We start from the raw sequence: 15634 nt of genomic DNA on the forward strand, positions 1-15634 counted from the left end.
TCCTAAAATTGCTTTCTAAAATATTTTCTTCCTTCCCTCCTACCCACCTTTCCTATTCCAAGAGATTCTACGCTCAGGGCCTCTATAAGTAGTTAACCCAGAGGCTATTCTGGCTTGTCTGTAACAATCAGTATGGTTACCCCATAATTCACTATAGATTTAAATCTTTGAAAGTTACCCTTAGATGGTCCTGGAGAAAATGGTGAATTATAACAATAATAATCATAATAATGATAGCATTTATATAGCACTTACTGTGTGTCAGGCACTGTAAGCACTTTACACTTATCTCACGTCCTAGGAGGGAAGGTTATTATTATTATCTTCATTTTGTAGATAAGGAAACTAAGACAAATAGAGGTTCATGACTCATCCAGGGTCAAACAGGTAGCAAGTGTCTGAACCCAGATTTAAACTCAGGAAGGTGAGTCTTCTAACTCCAGGACCATCACTGTATCCACTGTACCACTTTCATGATTTTGCTTTTGCTTTAAGCAATATATAAGCATTAAGATGCCTTGATATTTATAAACTGCCGACTGGACAAGGGAAGTTGATTATAAATCTAGTCCCATCACTGCTCCAAGTGGTAATGTTTTCCTGCCAAAAATTTGTAAGAATAAAGAGGAGATAAGGACCTTTGGGGTTCTCCTCTCAGACTGTAACTTTGGAGACACCATTTTCTCAATCTCTTGTGGTTCTCTTCCAAAGTTTTCACTGGTGCTGGGGTCCTTAACTGCTTTTAGTGGCATAAGTATATATGGATGGACAAATGTTCTAAGGCATCATGTGGGGAGAGATACCAAGAAACCTTATAGAAAGAGCTCCAAAGGAAGAAATCATTGATGAATGGAGGGAGGAGAAGGAATTCCTGAAGAAAGATTGTGCTAAGTAAAGGTAAAGACAGTTTAGCTTATTGTTCCCCAGATGCAAAAAAACCAAACTCTTTTACACTGCAAATGAAGGCTATATTTGAGAGAGACAAAGTAGTTTAGTGGAAAGATCACTTTACTTGGTGCTAAGAGACTTGACCAAAAGTCAAAAACTATTTCTGGCCATTAGCTTTGCTATCTGTGTCTTTTCTCTCTGAGCCTCAGCTTCCTCATGTGTAAAATGGGAGTCATAATACTTGCCTTTACCAGCCTCAAGGAACTGTTATGAAGAAAGCACTACATAATTGTGAGCTGTTTGTATAGATCATTTATTTATAGGTCTTGTACCCAAGAGCCACTGTTGTCCCAAAACAAGACCAGACCAATAACTACAACTACATTGAGATTGCTTGCAATGCAAGAGTTTCATCTGTGCTAAATTGAAGACGTCTTTATCCACCTAGTCCTCTGGGTTTCCTCAATTACCTATGCTTTATTGTTCCTATATCATTTGTTTTCTTTCTCTACAGGCGAGAAGTTTGCTGTATCAGTTTCGCCTCTTGCCCCGGATTCCATGTAGTCTACATGACCTCTGTAAACTCTGTGGGACAGGCATGTGGGATAGTGGTTATATCCCTGCTGTGGAGTGTACTGGGCACCATCCTGAATCTGAGAGTTGTCCTTATGGTGGGACAATGGAGGCACCTTCTCCAAAATCTGTTGTTGAAGGCAAGAAGGGCCAAAAGACACGAGAAGTCTTCAATTTTCGCAAATAGGGCCAGGTCATACACTGGAGAGGGATTGAAGAGAATGTTTCCATGGGAACTATTTCATTCAGGGGGATCAGAATTGAATAGGGGTTTGGGGTAGAAGAAAAGAGGAGTCAGTATCTACCAAAATATTATTGAAAAAATGAAGAACAAACTTTTATGTTTTAATGGCAACATCAGAAACCAGGAGAAAGAATGAAGATGTGACCACCAATCCAAAGATTCAGTTCTATGATAGAATGACAGACTAGGGTCTTACTACTAGAATAGAAAATTCCTGGGCCTTTCTTGTTGCCTGTTTGAACTAAGGAGTAATTTTCCAGGATAATCTCCATCTCCATCACTGACTCCATCACTCATTAGCAACTAAACTTCAAACATAGGAAGGCCAACAACCAACATATGTAAGGAAGGCCAACCAAGCTCAGCTTTTTGTGTTGGGAAGCATATGGGTTAAGAGCACTCCTCAGGTGAAATCACACACAAACACATACTTATACATATAGTCATCATGCACAATTCTCCCTCTTAAAACCAAAACCTACTGCCTAAGTGACTTCCAGCCTGAGCCATAAAGTTGTCACTAAAAATAACCCAATTGATTTGGGGATTCTGGGACAGGGTGGTAGGATAAGATTTGGAGAGTTTGTGACTTTTCACAAGGATACTATGTTCTTTTTATACTCCCTCACATGTGAAAGAAACTCCCTGCTCTTGAGCCTAAGCAATAGGTTTCTGGAGAAAGATGTGATTCATCTCCCTTGGCTTCTTTCTGGGAGCTAACAGGTTTTCTACATCAGGATTCATTACCTAGCCCCACTAAGTACAATAGCCAAATGGTGTTTGAATGGGTAAGAGTATCTGTGACTGTGTGTGTGTTTATGCAGATGAGCCATCAAAAAAAGATGGATTCATTTAAGGGAAGTGACAGCCTCCCCCAAAGTATCTGGAGATAGCTGCTGCTGTGTGATCCTGGCTTCCAAAGAGCCAAATATTGTCACACTTAAGTAACCAGTATTTAGGGCTACCTCCACTTCCTATGTGGGAGCTAAGTCCTCCCAATCCATTTCCATATGAAAAGATTATGCTAGCTGTCCATGCTAGAATTTAGAGATAGAATGTTATGGCCTATGAGAATCCTTTCAGTCATCCTGAAAAGAAATAGAATGCCAAGTCCCTTCTACTGAAAATTTCTGCTTGAAATGATGGACAAGCAGAACTCTCCTTTGATACTTTTGGATTCTGAATTCTTCCTTTTTCCAAGCATTTCAGGTAATCCAGCCCCTGAATACGGACTTTTTTCTACTCCCAGTTATATGAATTGAAAGGTTTAGCTGAATTGTACCATTTACAAAGATATTTATCAGCAATAAAGATCAAGTTACCAGCCTCTCCCTTTTCATCACACTCTATACTCCTTACATCCAAAGTCCATTGGAGTGGGGGACCTCCTTAAGATGTAAAGCTAAAATTAAAACCAGATTTCAAGTTTTCTCAGAAATTATCTGAGCAAACTCTTAGAATCATCATCAGTAGGGCTCAGATTTGGATAAAACTGTTGTGAGGCCTTTGTCTTTTGCCAGTAACACTGGGAAATATGAGTCTGAATAGGGTTGGGGTTGAACTTCTCTGTTGTAGGAGAGGAGACACACCAATTATCTTTATTCAGTACTAGAAGAAAATTCCCTTAGGACATTACCACTGAAGAATATTGATTTAAATCTACCTGCCAACCTCTTTTCACGGAGGTTTGGGAAATAGAAACATAAGAGCTTTTGAGCCATTGTTCTTTAGAAACTCATGATTAAAGAACTCAAGAAGAGGGAATCCTTGGTCATGCAGAAATTGGTTGAAATTCACCTTCCGAGTGTTTTGGTTTTCCCCAGGTCCCCACAAGCAAACCCAAAGGTTTCCTTCATAATTTGGCTCCCTCTTTTCTTGTCCATGTAAGAACCTTTGTATTTTCATTGGTACCACGTGCATTCAGAATGCTGCCTTCATGCAGCTGTAGGTTTCCAATGACCCAGTGGTGGAAGAGGCTTGTTGGTATGCCCAATCGGAAAGTATTCATTCTGAATTCTGCCAAGTTCTCCACAACCATAACCACAGAACCCCATTCTCTACAAGGGAATGGAAACAAAGTGCCACCTGCTGGTTGCTTTGGTCATTACTACATGGCTTACACTCCAAGTTGCTCTTGTTGGGGCAGTTAGCCCACTGATATTTTATCCTGCCTGGAAAACAACAAAGATCTCTGAACTCACTGCTGTGTCAAGCTCAGCAGGTCTGCCTAGAAAACATTCTGAATATTTGCTGCTGTACAGAGGCCTATGAAAAAAGCTCCTTCTCTCTTACAACTTCCTTAATCTGGATGCAATTAGGGATACACCAGTCAAAAACCCTGGGGCAGCTGTTGCCCCTGGATTATTCCCGGCCAGCAAAAGGCTTTAGGGTGATAATTCAGTCATTAGACTTCTAGCCTTTCTACCATCAGAATGTGCAAATAGGGGTTAATAAGCCGTGTGCCTCTATTCTTGTCAATGTAGTTTATTTAACCCATTTTCAAAATGTTGCTTAATTTTATTGGTTGCCTTGTGTGTGCATGTGCATACTTAAAAATTTCAAAGCATTCTAACCTCACTAATAATTTCTGCCATTGATGTTACACAATGTTGTTCCAAGGCCTCTGGGAAGAGAATTGTGCCCTTTGATGTGTGTGGGGAAGGGTATGCTTATGCAGAGTGGAAGGTTTATAGCAAGGAAGCTGTTTCTGTGAAATGTGATTACTGTGCTGCTCATAGAGCCCACATTGGTGGCTCTTTCAAAAGAGGGGGCCCTCAGAAGTGGAGTGGTGAAGGTCTAGAAAGATGCTGGGAGAAGAGCATGCTGAGGTTAAGGACTTAGGGATCTTTTCAAGTTAGAATAATGAAAGTTGTACCAAAAAAAGTACTCATCTTGTTCTTTGGGAAGTTCTCTTATTTGCTAACTTGAATATGTTGCTTGAGTTTTTCTTCTAGGTCAGGGAATCTCAGAAATCTAACGTTACAGCACTGAGGTCTGTAGTTTCCCTTTAAAAAGGTGGTAGGTCTCCAAATCTACAAGTTTTCCTTGTGGAGAATTAATAGCAAATCCTTCATTATAGGCCTTTATATGAGGCCTGAATGGTCATTTGGGGGGGCGGGGATATTGTTGAGGTACAGTTTGAACTAGATAGCCTCTGAGGTCTCTTCTGAGACTGAGATTTTATGAGTGTCAATTGCTATTATTTCATTGGAATGCCTAGTTAACTATTTTGAAAACTGAACAGGATAAAGAACAAGAGATTTTTCTATTTCGTTTATTTCAAACACTGTCCTGAGGATTGTTTTAAAACAGCTGCTGCATTCTCCATAGGACATGGGATGAAAGGATGATGTGATAAGATGATCAGACATGGAGGGCTGGTATTCAGGTGTGAGTGAGTAGCTATAACATCTCCCATGCTGATTAATAGTAGAAGTTGTTCACTTGCTCTCGTTCTAATTTTATACCAGGCAACATTTGACTACAAAGTTGTGACTATAAAGCATATGTAAATACTGATAGGAATAGAGAAGGTGGAAAAGGAACTGCCATTCGTTAGGGCTATGTGAGTTGTTTAATAACGTTTGGGTAACAGGTTATTCGTGGGCCCAAGATTTTGTGGTCATGTTGGGGGATGTCCTGCACTTCTTAGGTTATATAAACTCATAAAGAGGTGGCTATCAATGATTGTTCCTGTCTCATTCTTACAAGACAAGAGCTTCATTCTGAGAAAATGGAAGGCATGTATGTGAATGGACAACTAGGAATATTCAGAAATAAAAAACTCAGAATTGTATGAAATTCATTTCTGAAACATAGATTGTTCTGTAATAGTGGGCCACAGAATCGGGAGATGAATCTAATACAATTTTATGTGTTAGAAAACTGGGAGGGTTAGGAAAAGAGAACAAGTCAAGAATTGCTCATCATTATGGCATTGAAGTCTAAGGAAGATCAGCTCCTGCTTGCTTCGTTTGGCTGTGTTTTCACGCCACCTCCTCCTATTCAGTGCCTGCCAGTGGGCATTAGCAGGGCTGCCCTGGACTTATATGAACAACAGAGAATAGAGTGTCCTGTTTGCAGAGTACAGACCTCCTCAGTTGGTTCCCCCTGCTTTGGGAGGCGGTTCAGAGAGATCCCTGAATAAGTCCACCAATGATTGGTTAGCCCAGGCCGTGGCTTTGACCTTGTTTACCAGGAGGAGGGTACCATGGATTGGGACTGAATTCTCTCTGATACATAATCAAGGAATGTAAAGCAGTTTTTATAAGAAGGACCTGGACAAGCTCCCCAGGCAAGTAGTGGACTCCTCTTCCTTGGAGATACCTTGATTTTACCAATAAAATCAACTGCTTGAAATGAGGCTAATTAGAGACTGCATTCAGTCTCAGAAGGGGGCAGCTCTTCATTTGAAGCCAAAAGGACTTAGTTATTTTGTTTTATTTTTAAGCATTCTGAGAACTACAAACAGTATTCACAATGATCCAGATATCTCAGATTTCTACTCTGGGAAGGAGGCAGTTTGACATCAGTGTTAGTAGAACTGGGTTTAAGAGACAGTTGTGTTCTAGAGCCAAATGCATTGGTTTAGGAGTTGTCAGGTTTCTCATTCTCTACTACCACCATACCATATTGTCTTACCTGGGATGATTTTTGCTCTTTTGCCTCAGCTTTCTCTGTAAAGTGAGTATTAATTACCTTTTCATGAATTGTCCTTCCTTTAAGAGATGAAAGAAATTTTAGACATCATCTGTTCAAGCCCCTTATTTTTAGAAGATGTGGAAATAAGTCTAAAGGGGAGAAGTGACTTGACCCAGGGTCACACAAAAAATTAGCAGCAAAGCTGGACTTAGAACCCCCAGACTCAACATGCCGATCTTTGTATCCCCCTTGCACCTAGCACAATATCTTATACATTGCAAGCATTTAAAAAGTGTTTATTAGTTTGAAATGAATTGAAGTTTGTCTTCTGCCCAATGTTGGTAACTGGTACTTGAAAAGTCAGTTCTATTTGAGTTTTTTTAACCCAGTTACCAGTATTGTTTTCTAGGTCAAATGGTCAAATCTAATCACAATATTCATAGCTCAAATTTGAGATATTCTGACTATTAACTCCCATTTGAACCCATTTTGGATCCAGTGATCATGTAAAACATTCAGAAAATATTTTCTATTGAATATTCTGTTTCCAAGCACTAAGAGTCCATTCTAATTCAAAACCATCTGTGGATATCCTTGGAGCAGCAAGGTTGTAGAGTGGGAAAAGCACTGGACTTGGAATCAGGAGGGACCTGAGTTCAAATTCTGACTTGAACACTTAACTTGTGACCATTTAGTTAATCTTTCTGATATGCAGTCTCCATTTGTAAAATGAGAATAACAATACCTGCACTGCCTACTTCACAAGACTGTTATGAGAAAATCACTTTGAAAATCTCAAAACATATTAATTGTGAGCAAAATAAATGTGAGGGAGGTATTTCTAATGTTTAAAACAAATGTGTTTATTCTTTTGCTTTTTATAGTTTCTTAACCATTAGGACTATCCCCTACTCCATTGTATTAAGAGACTTTATTATTTTTAGTGCTTACAGTTGTCAGCTTTCAAAGTCAAAAATGAACATACACCCTACAATACATGTAAGAGGAAGTGATGAAGGATCAAACTAATGATGGTGGTAGGTGGCAATATATGAAAGGTTGGGAATTATTAGTTGAGATTAGACGACCACAAGGCTATTCACACTGGGCCTTGCCTGGCAGGGAGGTTTCTCAGGCAAGACACTTTCCCTTCCTAGCCCTCAGTTTCTCCATCTACAAAATGAGGGGGTTAAATTCTGAAGTTTCTGAGGTTCTCTCCAGCTTTACTGTTTCTTGGTTCTACTAAAGGAAAAAAAAAAAAAGCATAAAATGATCCCTTTGTGGAGCTGAGCAGGATTAGCTGCTCCTTTGCCTACCCCCTTGCATCACTTGAATTCTGATTTTGGAAAGCTGGGGAAGGGCAGGCAGGCTCCCTCCCCTCTCAGTTTACTGTGACTCTGCAACCTGATTTCAGCCAAGGTAGCAGCAAATGACTGCAAGTCTTGTTGGGTGCTTCAAGGAAATGGTCTGTGTAGATGGGGAGGGGAGCTAAAGTAAGACAGCTGCATAAACTCTCAGCAGAGATGGAGATGTTGATTTGAGTATTAATGAAATGGCTCAGTGTATCTCACCAGGGAAAAGGCCCATTAACCCTTAAAAACCAGGAGTCCTGCCCATTTTCCCAGTCGTCTCCAGAACCTGGAAAAACTATTATTTTTGGACCTATACAGCCTCAGCTCCAATTTCAGGAAAGACCTGAATGCTACAGTTGTGAAAAAAAAAATGTTGGAAACAAACAAGGTTAATATGACTCAACTTCTTTATTTTAAGTGGAAGCTCAGCTATTGATTTTCTGATAGCTTGATGTATATGCTGAAAAGAGGAGCTTGAACTCTTTAAAGAGTAACCAAATGAGAGTTTGTTAAAGGCTGTACTAGCTTTCAATCAAAATGCTGTAGCTTTGAAGCCTAGTTGATATTGCTCCCTTTATGCTGAAGTCACTCTAGAATAGGAGTTTCAGAACTCTTGAGTGCCCAGTTCTAATTGATGGACTTGGTTGGACCTCTTTGACTTGAAATCGAGCACTTGCCACCAAACTACTTCAATTAACTTTTATTTGATTGGACCCAAGATTAGAAGATCCACAAGCCTGGCACCTCTACTTGGCTCTGGGGATAACTTTCCATCTCAAGATTGGTCAGCCAGGTATCCATAATAATATGCTAAACTTATAGAGGCAAAAAGCTATTGCCTCTCTACCCAGGAAAAATTGGGGGTTATTTTTTTAAACCCCTGAAAGGACAACTGAACCAAAGCTCCAACTCTATCTCTACTATATTACTTTGAAAATGGCCCTATTTTTAGAGTCCCCAACTCTTTCGCTGTTAATCTAAAGATTACTTGTTGGACTTTTTTCTGCATTGGTGTACTTAGCAATTTATGGCTAAAGGCCATATTCCAAATGTCATAAATATATCTCCTCAAACTAGCAGCCACATTATACAGTTCCACTAGTAGCTGTGAATGCCCAACAAATCATGAAATTGTTCCAAAGCATTGATAACAAATAAGATAGCTAAGGGTGGCACAAAGAATACTGACAAGAACAGAGGATAACTGACTAAAAAGTACTGAAATATTCTAGCTCCAATAATCAGTCACTGAAAGTAAGTCCTCTCAGAGCAGGATTCAGATCTGATGACACTAGCTTCAACCAAAAGGCCTCTTAAAAAAATCCAGTAGACTATGGGTGTTGCCTTCCAATCCCAACGTCATCCTCCCAATTTGAAGCCACTGCTTTAGCCTTCAAGGGTCTGCCAATGCATTCCTATGTAGTATCCTGAACTTGGTACAACATCCCCTTGAACTTGTTAGTCCTTGGCTGTCTTCTTGCTTCCTGATGCCTTAAACCAGATGTCATACCCTTTCTTATAAACAGCCTTTCCCATCTTCATACATTTCTCAATCTTATCAAATAGTATTTTATACTCTTCTGCATCTATCATATTCTACTTGGTATTCTACTTGTATTAAGTTCCATGGAATGAATGGAAAGGCATTTCTTATGTGTAAAGAACTGCTAAATGCAGGAAGGACAAATAGCTTCTATTTAAGACAGCTCCTGTCTTCAAGGAGCTCACATTGTAACTGGAGGAGACAAACCATAAAGAAGTCGTTTGTGTTCAGATTATGGTGGATGGAAAGGCCAGGTGTAATCATCTTAGGCAGGGGAAATATCAGGGCAGGTGGCAAGGATATTGATTTGTCATAGAGTAGATGTTCCTTTACCAATAAGAGAGGCCCTGGAATACCTCCAGCAGGTAAGAAAGTGAGGTGTCAGTGTCCTTCTGAGAGTTGCCCTGCTCCTGGTGGGAACTGATAAATCAATTGGTTAATGAGAGAAGAGGAGAGCTTTAAAAAATAATTATCATCTATATGGTTTCTGAGGGGAAAGTGCAGTAGTACCTCAGGAGTTAATCTCTTCCTCCCATTCATGGAACTCTAAATTCTGCATCTCAGGAATGTCATGAGATCCCTAGCCTCCTGGGAAATACAGTACATATAATTTAGACAAATTGATTTTAAAATGTCCCACACAGTGACCAACTATGAAAATGTCTGCTTTCACTATACAATATTCTGCTTTCTTTGTGAAGCACACTGTCAAGTGAATTTTTGCCAGGATGCAGAAGTATGTATGAGACAGAGTTTCAGATTATACCAGTTTAGGTGTTCTAGTGAATCAGAAAGCACCACCAAATTCAGAGCACCACTGAAGCAGTTCAACTAGAAAGGAGATGAGGATTGAGAACAACAAATCTCAACCGCCCTGTTTACATGTCATGGGCATCTTTGGTAGTCTGATGAAGCCTATGGACCCTTTCTTAAAATAGTGTGATATGCATAAATGAGATACAGGAGAATTTTTTTTTAAAGAAAATTGTGCCAAAGGTCAGGGAGTGAGGGTAAGGGGAAACTTCATGAACACACAGTAGGTAATTTGTGACTTACCAATAAGTATATCCTAATAGGATTACAAGTTCATTGTGAGTCTCCATATGTGAGTCTGATACTGGGGTATCCAAGAGGCAAAAAATTTCATTTTTATGAAATTTATATTGTGTTCTTCCTAATTAGAGAGTTCTGTCCAGTTAGCATCTGTACATTCTCAGATTCCTTTGGAGGAATCAGAAGATCAAAAAAGACAGAAACGAGACATCTGAGTAGAGAGTTAAGGAGTTGACATTGAGGGACAACAAATAATTATTGAGTTTATCAAGAGAACACTGACTAGTTCTAGGATAATAGTCTATCAGAAAACTATATATATCTAGCCTACTTCTCATTTTATAGAAGAGCAAATGTGGGTGGCAGTAGACACATAGGTGTTAATCAGCAAAGCCAAGATTTAGATTCCAGCCTTCTAACCACAGTATTCATTCCTCTGAGCCATGCTGATAGAACAAATAGCAATCATTCTGGAATATTAGGAATCTTGAAATAATAGATACAACTATATCTAAGTAGGTCTCAATGTAATCAAGACTGTCATATTCCTGCAATATGGGCCATTTCCAGTATGTTAGGCCACTGTTGCTTCTGATTCCTCACCTCAAAAGCTTCAAAAAGAGGTTACTCTGACCAGAGAATATGTGATCATCCTCTGAGAAAGTCCCATCCAGTACCTAAGAAGGCCTTCTGCTTTCATGCCAACTAGCAGGTTTCTTCTGGGAGCATGTATTACTATGTGTCAGAGGTGTGTCATTTTTCTGACAGAGGACTTTGTAGTTTCCCAGAAAGTCTTTAGGTCATTCTAAGGGACTTGGGAAAGACTCCTAACCAACTATTAACCAAGATAGTGAGCATCCTCACTGGGTTGACTTGTGCTTAACAGAACTAGAATGTACAGAGAATAGACTTTTCCTATGTTCTCCAAGGTGTTGAATCCAATTTTTTTTTTTAATTTTTAAAAAGTTCCTTGTGAGACAAATGATGAAATATCCTGCCATAGTATCAACCTCACCATCTTGAGATCTGAGGATATTGACATGTTACGTTGTTATTTGTAGGTAGTGTAGCACCCTCAATAGGCTGGCCAGTGACAAAGCACTATCCTCCAGTTATGGTGAGAAGAATAGTAAACCTACCTCTCTTTGTGTTCTCTTCCCCCATCTCTACACCCCCAATATACTACTGGACTTTGAGACTCTTCTAGCTCAGAAATCTTAGGAAAAGTTAACTGTGAGCTTTTTATATCTTGAAAACATTTCACAGCTTGAATTATAAGGGCCACAGATATAGAAGGTAGAGAAATCTTTATGCAGAAATTATTTCTTGTCAGCTCTCCTACTTAAATCCAAGCTATTAGACTCTTGCCAACCCTAGAACTTTGGTTAAATGAAGATGCTTTCAGAACACCTGTCATCTGGGTGATCCTTGAGCCTGACACATCTTGAGCAACGAGAATTTCCTATTTTCTATAAGTATAATGAATCTCAACAGATTTTACCATACTGAAGCCTGTTTTTAAAAAAAAAAATTTTTTTTTAGTTTAGTTTTTTTTTTTTTAACTTCAAGCTTGGATTCAATTGAATGAATATCCCAATTCCACCCATTTGTCTTCTCCATAGACTCATTAGTTAGATGATTTGCAGGGGGGGGGGCAATATAATAAAATAATATATAATAATATAATATGTAAGAAGCCAAATATCCCTCTATGAATTTGACTGAAGCAGTCCTAGATAGATAGATTACTGTCGAGCTATTCAGAGCAGACCTTCAAGACCAAACTGATGTGCCCACTGGCCTATAACATTTGCAGTTCTGAATTTCCACGGTAATTTTTTTTGAAGTTGAGTCCTTTTTTTACTTTGGCCACTAGAGGAAGGAGGGGATGGGTGGGAGTGGTGGTTTAGTCCCATTATAAAAAGACAGTTCCTTGATTTCCTGGTTAAAATAGCTGCTCAGGGCCTTTTCTTTTTCCTGGAGAAGCGGCTTTATCTCATTTTCATTTCACAAACAGTCGGCTGTTTCTCATGGGAGGGTGGAGTGGGAGAAGGAATGCGTGGGTGGGGGAGAAAACACTGCACACCTTGTAATAAGCATCTTCGCCGTGTTGGACTGATATTTACGTCCAGGCGGAACAAGCTGGTTTTCCACTGTCCCAGCGAAACCCTGGACTGAACTGCAGCAATTGCAGAGGAATCTGAAAAGGACCATGGTTAGCCTGGTTTTTCCTCCCTAGAACTAGAGCTACTCCTCCCTGCACACCCATGATGTCCCCACCCAAAGCACAGCTGATTCCTTTCATCAAGGTGCGTTTTTCCAAAAGAAGGCATGTTTGAAACAGCCCGTCCTCCGCAGCGTCCACGGCCTCACAAAAGGGGGACTCTGGGATTGGAAACCCTCGCCAGGCAGGCTATTGCCACAGGAAGGGCGGAGGCTTTGCTCCCTAGAGCCCCGCTGCTAATCTAATAATGTCAGGTGTGCTCCAGATAAATATTAATAACCCCGGTGACAAAGTCAATTTGGAAGAATCTAATTAAAGGGACGTAGCTTGAGTTGGCAGCCTTTCTAAGTAAATGCTCCTCAATGAAAAGAAGAGCAGCAGAGATTCAAAGGAAAAGCAATCAGGTCCTCGTGCTCCACCAACGTGAAGATGAAACTTCCTGGGCTCCTGCCCCATTGGTGAGATTGTAGGGGTCACCTTTCACCAAGTGCACTCAACTATGGGCTTCCAATTCTCCCAGCAACCACCAAACAGGCCAATTGGGGCCCTTGGTCCCCTACCTTGGCTTCCGTCACCTTCAGACCTCCTGACAGGAGGGAATTATTTTAACCAGTTCTAGTCATTAAAAACACTTCACAAGCTGTTGTAAGTCCAGAGTGTGCTGCCTGTCCCACTTTCCCTCCCACCTCTAACCTGCCTCCCCCCAACACACACACACACACACACACACACACACACACACACACACACACACACGCACTGAGGAGCCAGCCTGCAGCAGAGTTCACACATACCACACCTTCTGCATGGTGCTGGCATTCCTTCTGTCCAACTATCCCTCCCCCTCTTCTCCATCTCACACAGCTTCCCTGTGTCCTTGCTTTCTCTTCCAGAATCTCGGGACCCAATAGATAATTTGGGTTGAGAGACTCCAAATGTGGCTCTTTGGTAAACAACACGATGTCCAACCAGCAAAGAATTTGACTGGCTAGTCCAGCTATTTCATAAGCAGTTCTGTTTGCTTGTCTTGGGCAAAGTCCCTATTTCCGGTGCAAGGGTTAGTGCTGGTTATTCTGGAAAAATTCTTGCTCTTGAGAAGGTTGTTTCGTTAGGAATTCTACTTCTGCTCCCACTCCCAATCACATCTCGTCACTGTCGGAGTGGATAAAGAAGCATTTATTTTGGTTATTTGCTTGAGTTAATGACAGTGTTTTGATTTAATCTGCTTAGTTTAGCAAAGCCAGAGCTTGGGTGGGGGAGGGGAGGTGGGGCTAGCGCTGATTCTGTAGGAGAAGGAAGGTGCGACCATTTTCAGTCGCTGAGGCAGAATGGCAGCCTAGGCTCATACTCCAAGGACAGAGGTTGAGTCTCCCCATCTCTCTCTCTCTCTCTCTCTCTCTCTGTCTCTCTCTCTGTCTCTCTCTCTCTCTCTCTCTCTCTCTCTCCCTCCCTCCCCCTCCCCCCATCCCTGCTTTCATGTCCTAGCTGCCTAGGTTGTTTCTGCTTCCTAGTCCTTCTAACATCCTGCCAGGATAAATTTCTCTTGCTCCTTTAATTAAATAATGTCATGTGCTACATCTTTATTGGAGGGTAATATACTTTTCTACTCCACTTCCCTTCTCCAGACCATCTCCAAGAAAATGCCCAAAGCAGAGAGAAGGGGTGCCATACATGGAAAATGTCATAATCAAGGGGCATCTTATTCTGAATGAGCAGGAAAAGCCTGATAGGGCAAAAGGTCTAAGCCTTTTTACTAAAGGAAATTTGGCTTAGTCTTTCCTATAGATTACAGCTCCCCCTCCATCCCCCAGCAGAAAGTTGAGGTAGTTGCAGTGGGATCCTGTTTTATTCTTGGTATTCAGTAGGCTATTACAATACAATGATCCAGCACTTTCTCTAAGGTAGGCAACTCCCAGGTGTAGTTTGGCAAGAGAGCAGCTCATCTGTAATTTGGTTGCCTGAAGCACTGAGGCTGTGACTTGAGCAGTGCCACAGTGGGTGGGTAACAATGGAAACTTGAAACCTTGTCTTTCTGACCCCAGGTACAGCCCTCTATTCACTACACCAGGAGAAATGCTGCCTACACCAGGAGAAATCCACTTTGATTACTTCTTTCATTACTAGGGATGGTTTTACATTGATGTTTTTCATCTCTATCAACCAATAAACACTTATTTAAGTTTATAGAGTGTGCTAGGCATTGGAATACAAAGAAAGGCAAAAAGTAGCTATTGTTCTCCAGCTCCCTCTGTAATAGGTGAGATGACATTCAAGCATCAACGGGGTGAAATGGAGATAGTCAATTGAGGGAAGGCACTTAGAATTGAGGGGATCAGGAAACGGCTGCCTTTAGAAGATAAAATTTAGGTAGGATTAGAAGGAAGTCAGAAAAGCTAGGATGAGAGCACCAGAAGTGGGGGAGAATCAGCAAAAATGCCCAGATTCAGAAGAAAGAATGTCTTGTGCAAGGGACAGCAAAGAGGGCAGTGTCATTGGATCACAGAGTATGTGTGTTAAGGGGGTATAAGAAGATTGGAATGGTAGGAAGGGGCCAAGCTGGGAAGAACTTTTTAACAGGATGTCATATTTGATCCTGGAGGTGATAGGGAGCCACTAGAGTTTATTCATTGGAGAGGGTAGGGCAATTTCATGGTGGTGACATAGTTAGATCTGTGATTTAGAAAAATCAATTCGACAGCTGAATGGAGGTTGCAGGAGACAGACTAGAAGGTTATTACAGTAGTTTGAGCCTGAGGCAATGAGAAGAAAGAATTCACAGGATTTGATGACTAACATAGGAGGTATTGATTGATTGATATGGGTTAAAGAGTAGGGAATTGAGGATGATACCCCGTTTGAAAACATAGATGAAAGGTTGGATGACTACTTATTGGTTATATTGTATTGAGAATGCTTTTTGAGACATGTTGGAATAGATGACCACTGAGATACGTTCCAACCCAAATTCCATGCTTCTGTTATTTTGTCATTCTAACACCATGCTTCTATTGTTTAATTTTCTTTAAACATGTGCTCGCTTTCAAACTTGGACTGCAGTGCCTCCTGCAATGAGAATAGTAGTATAGTCCTATTGGCTGGCTGGGCTCCCAGCCCAG

General features: G+C 40.7%; 1 protein-coding gene across 14 annotated transcripts in view; it reads left to right on the forward strand.

Moving 5' to 3' along the window:
• The window catches only part of TBC1D16 (TBC1 domain family member 16), a 161553-nt gene extending 156047 nt beyond the window's left edge, over nt 1–5506 (forward strand). For all 14 annotated transcript variants that reach the window (XM_056817374.1, XM_056817376.1, XM_056817378.1 and 11 more), the window contains exon 13: nt 1403–5506. In XM_056817374.1, the coding sequence (XP_056673352.1) occupies nt 1403–1648 (246 nt within the window). In that variant the 3' untranslated portion in view covers nt 1649–5506. The remainder of the gene's footprint in view (nt 1–1402) is intronic.
• The last annotated feature ends 10128 nt before the right edge of the window (nt 5507–15634 follow it).

The sequence above is a fragment of the Monodelphis domestica genome, chromosome 2 (assembly GCF_027887165.1).
Source record: "Monodelphis domestica isolate mMonDom1 chromosome 2, mMonDom1.pri, whole genome shotgun sequence".
Lineage (NCBI taxonomy): Eukaryota > Metazoa > Chordata > Mammalia > Didelphimorphia > Didelphidae > Monodelphis > Monodelphis domestica.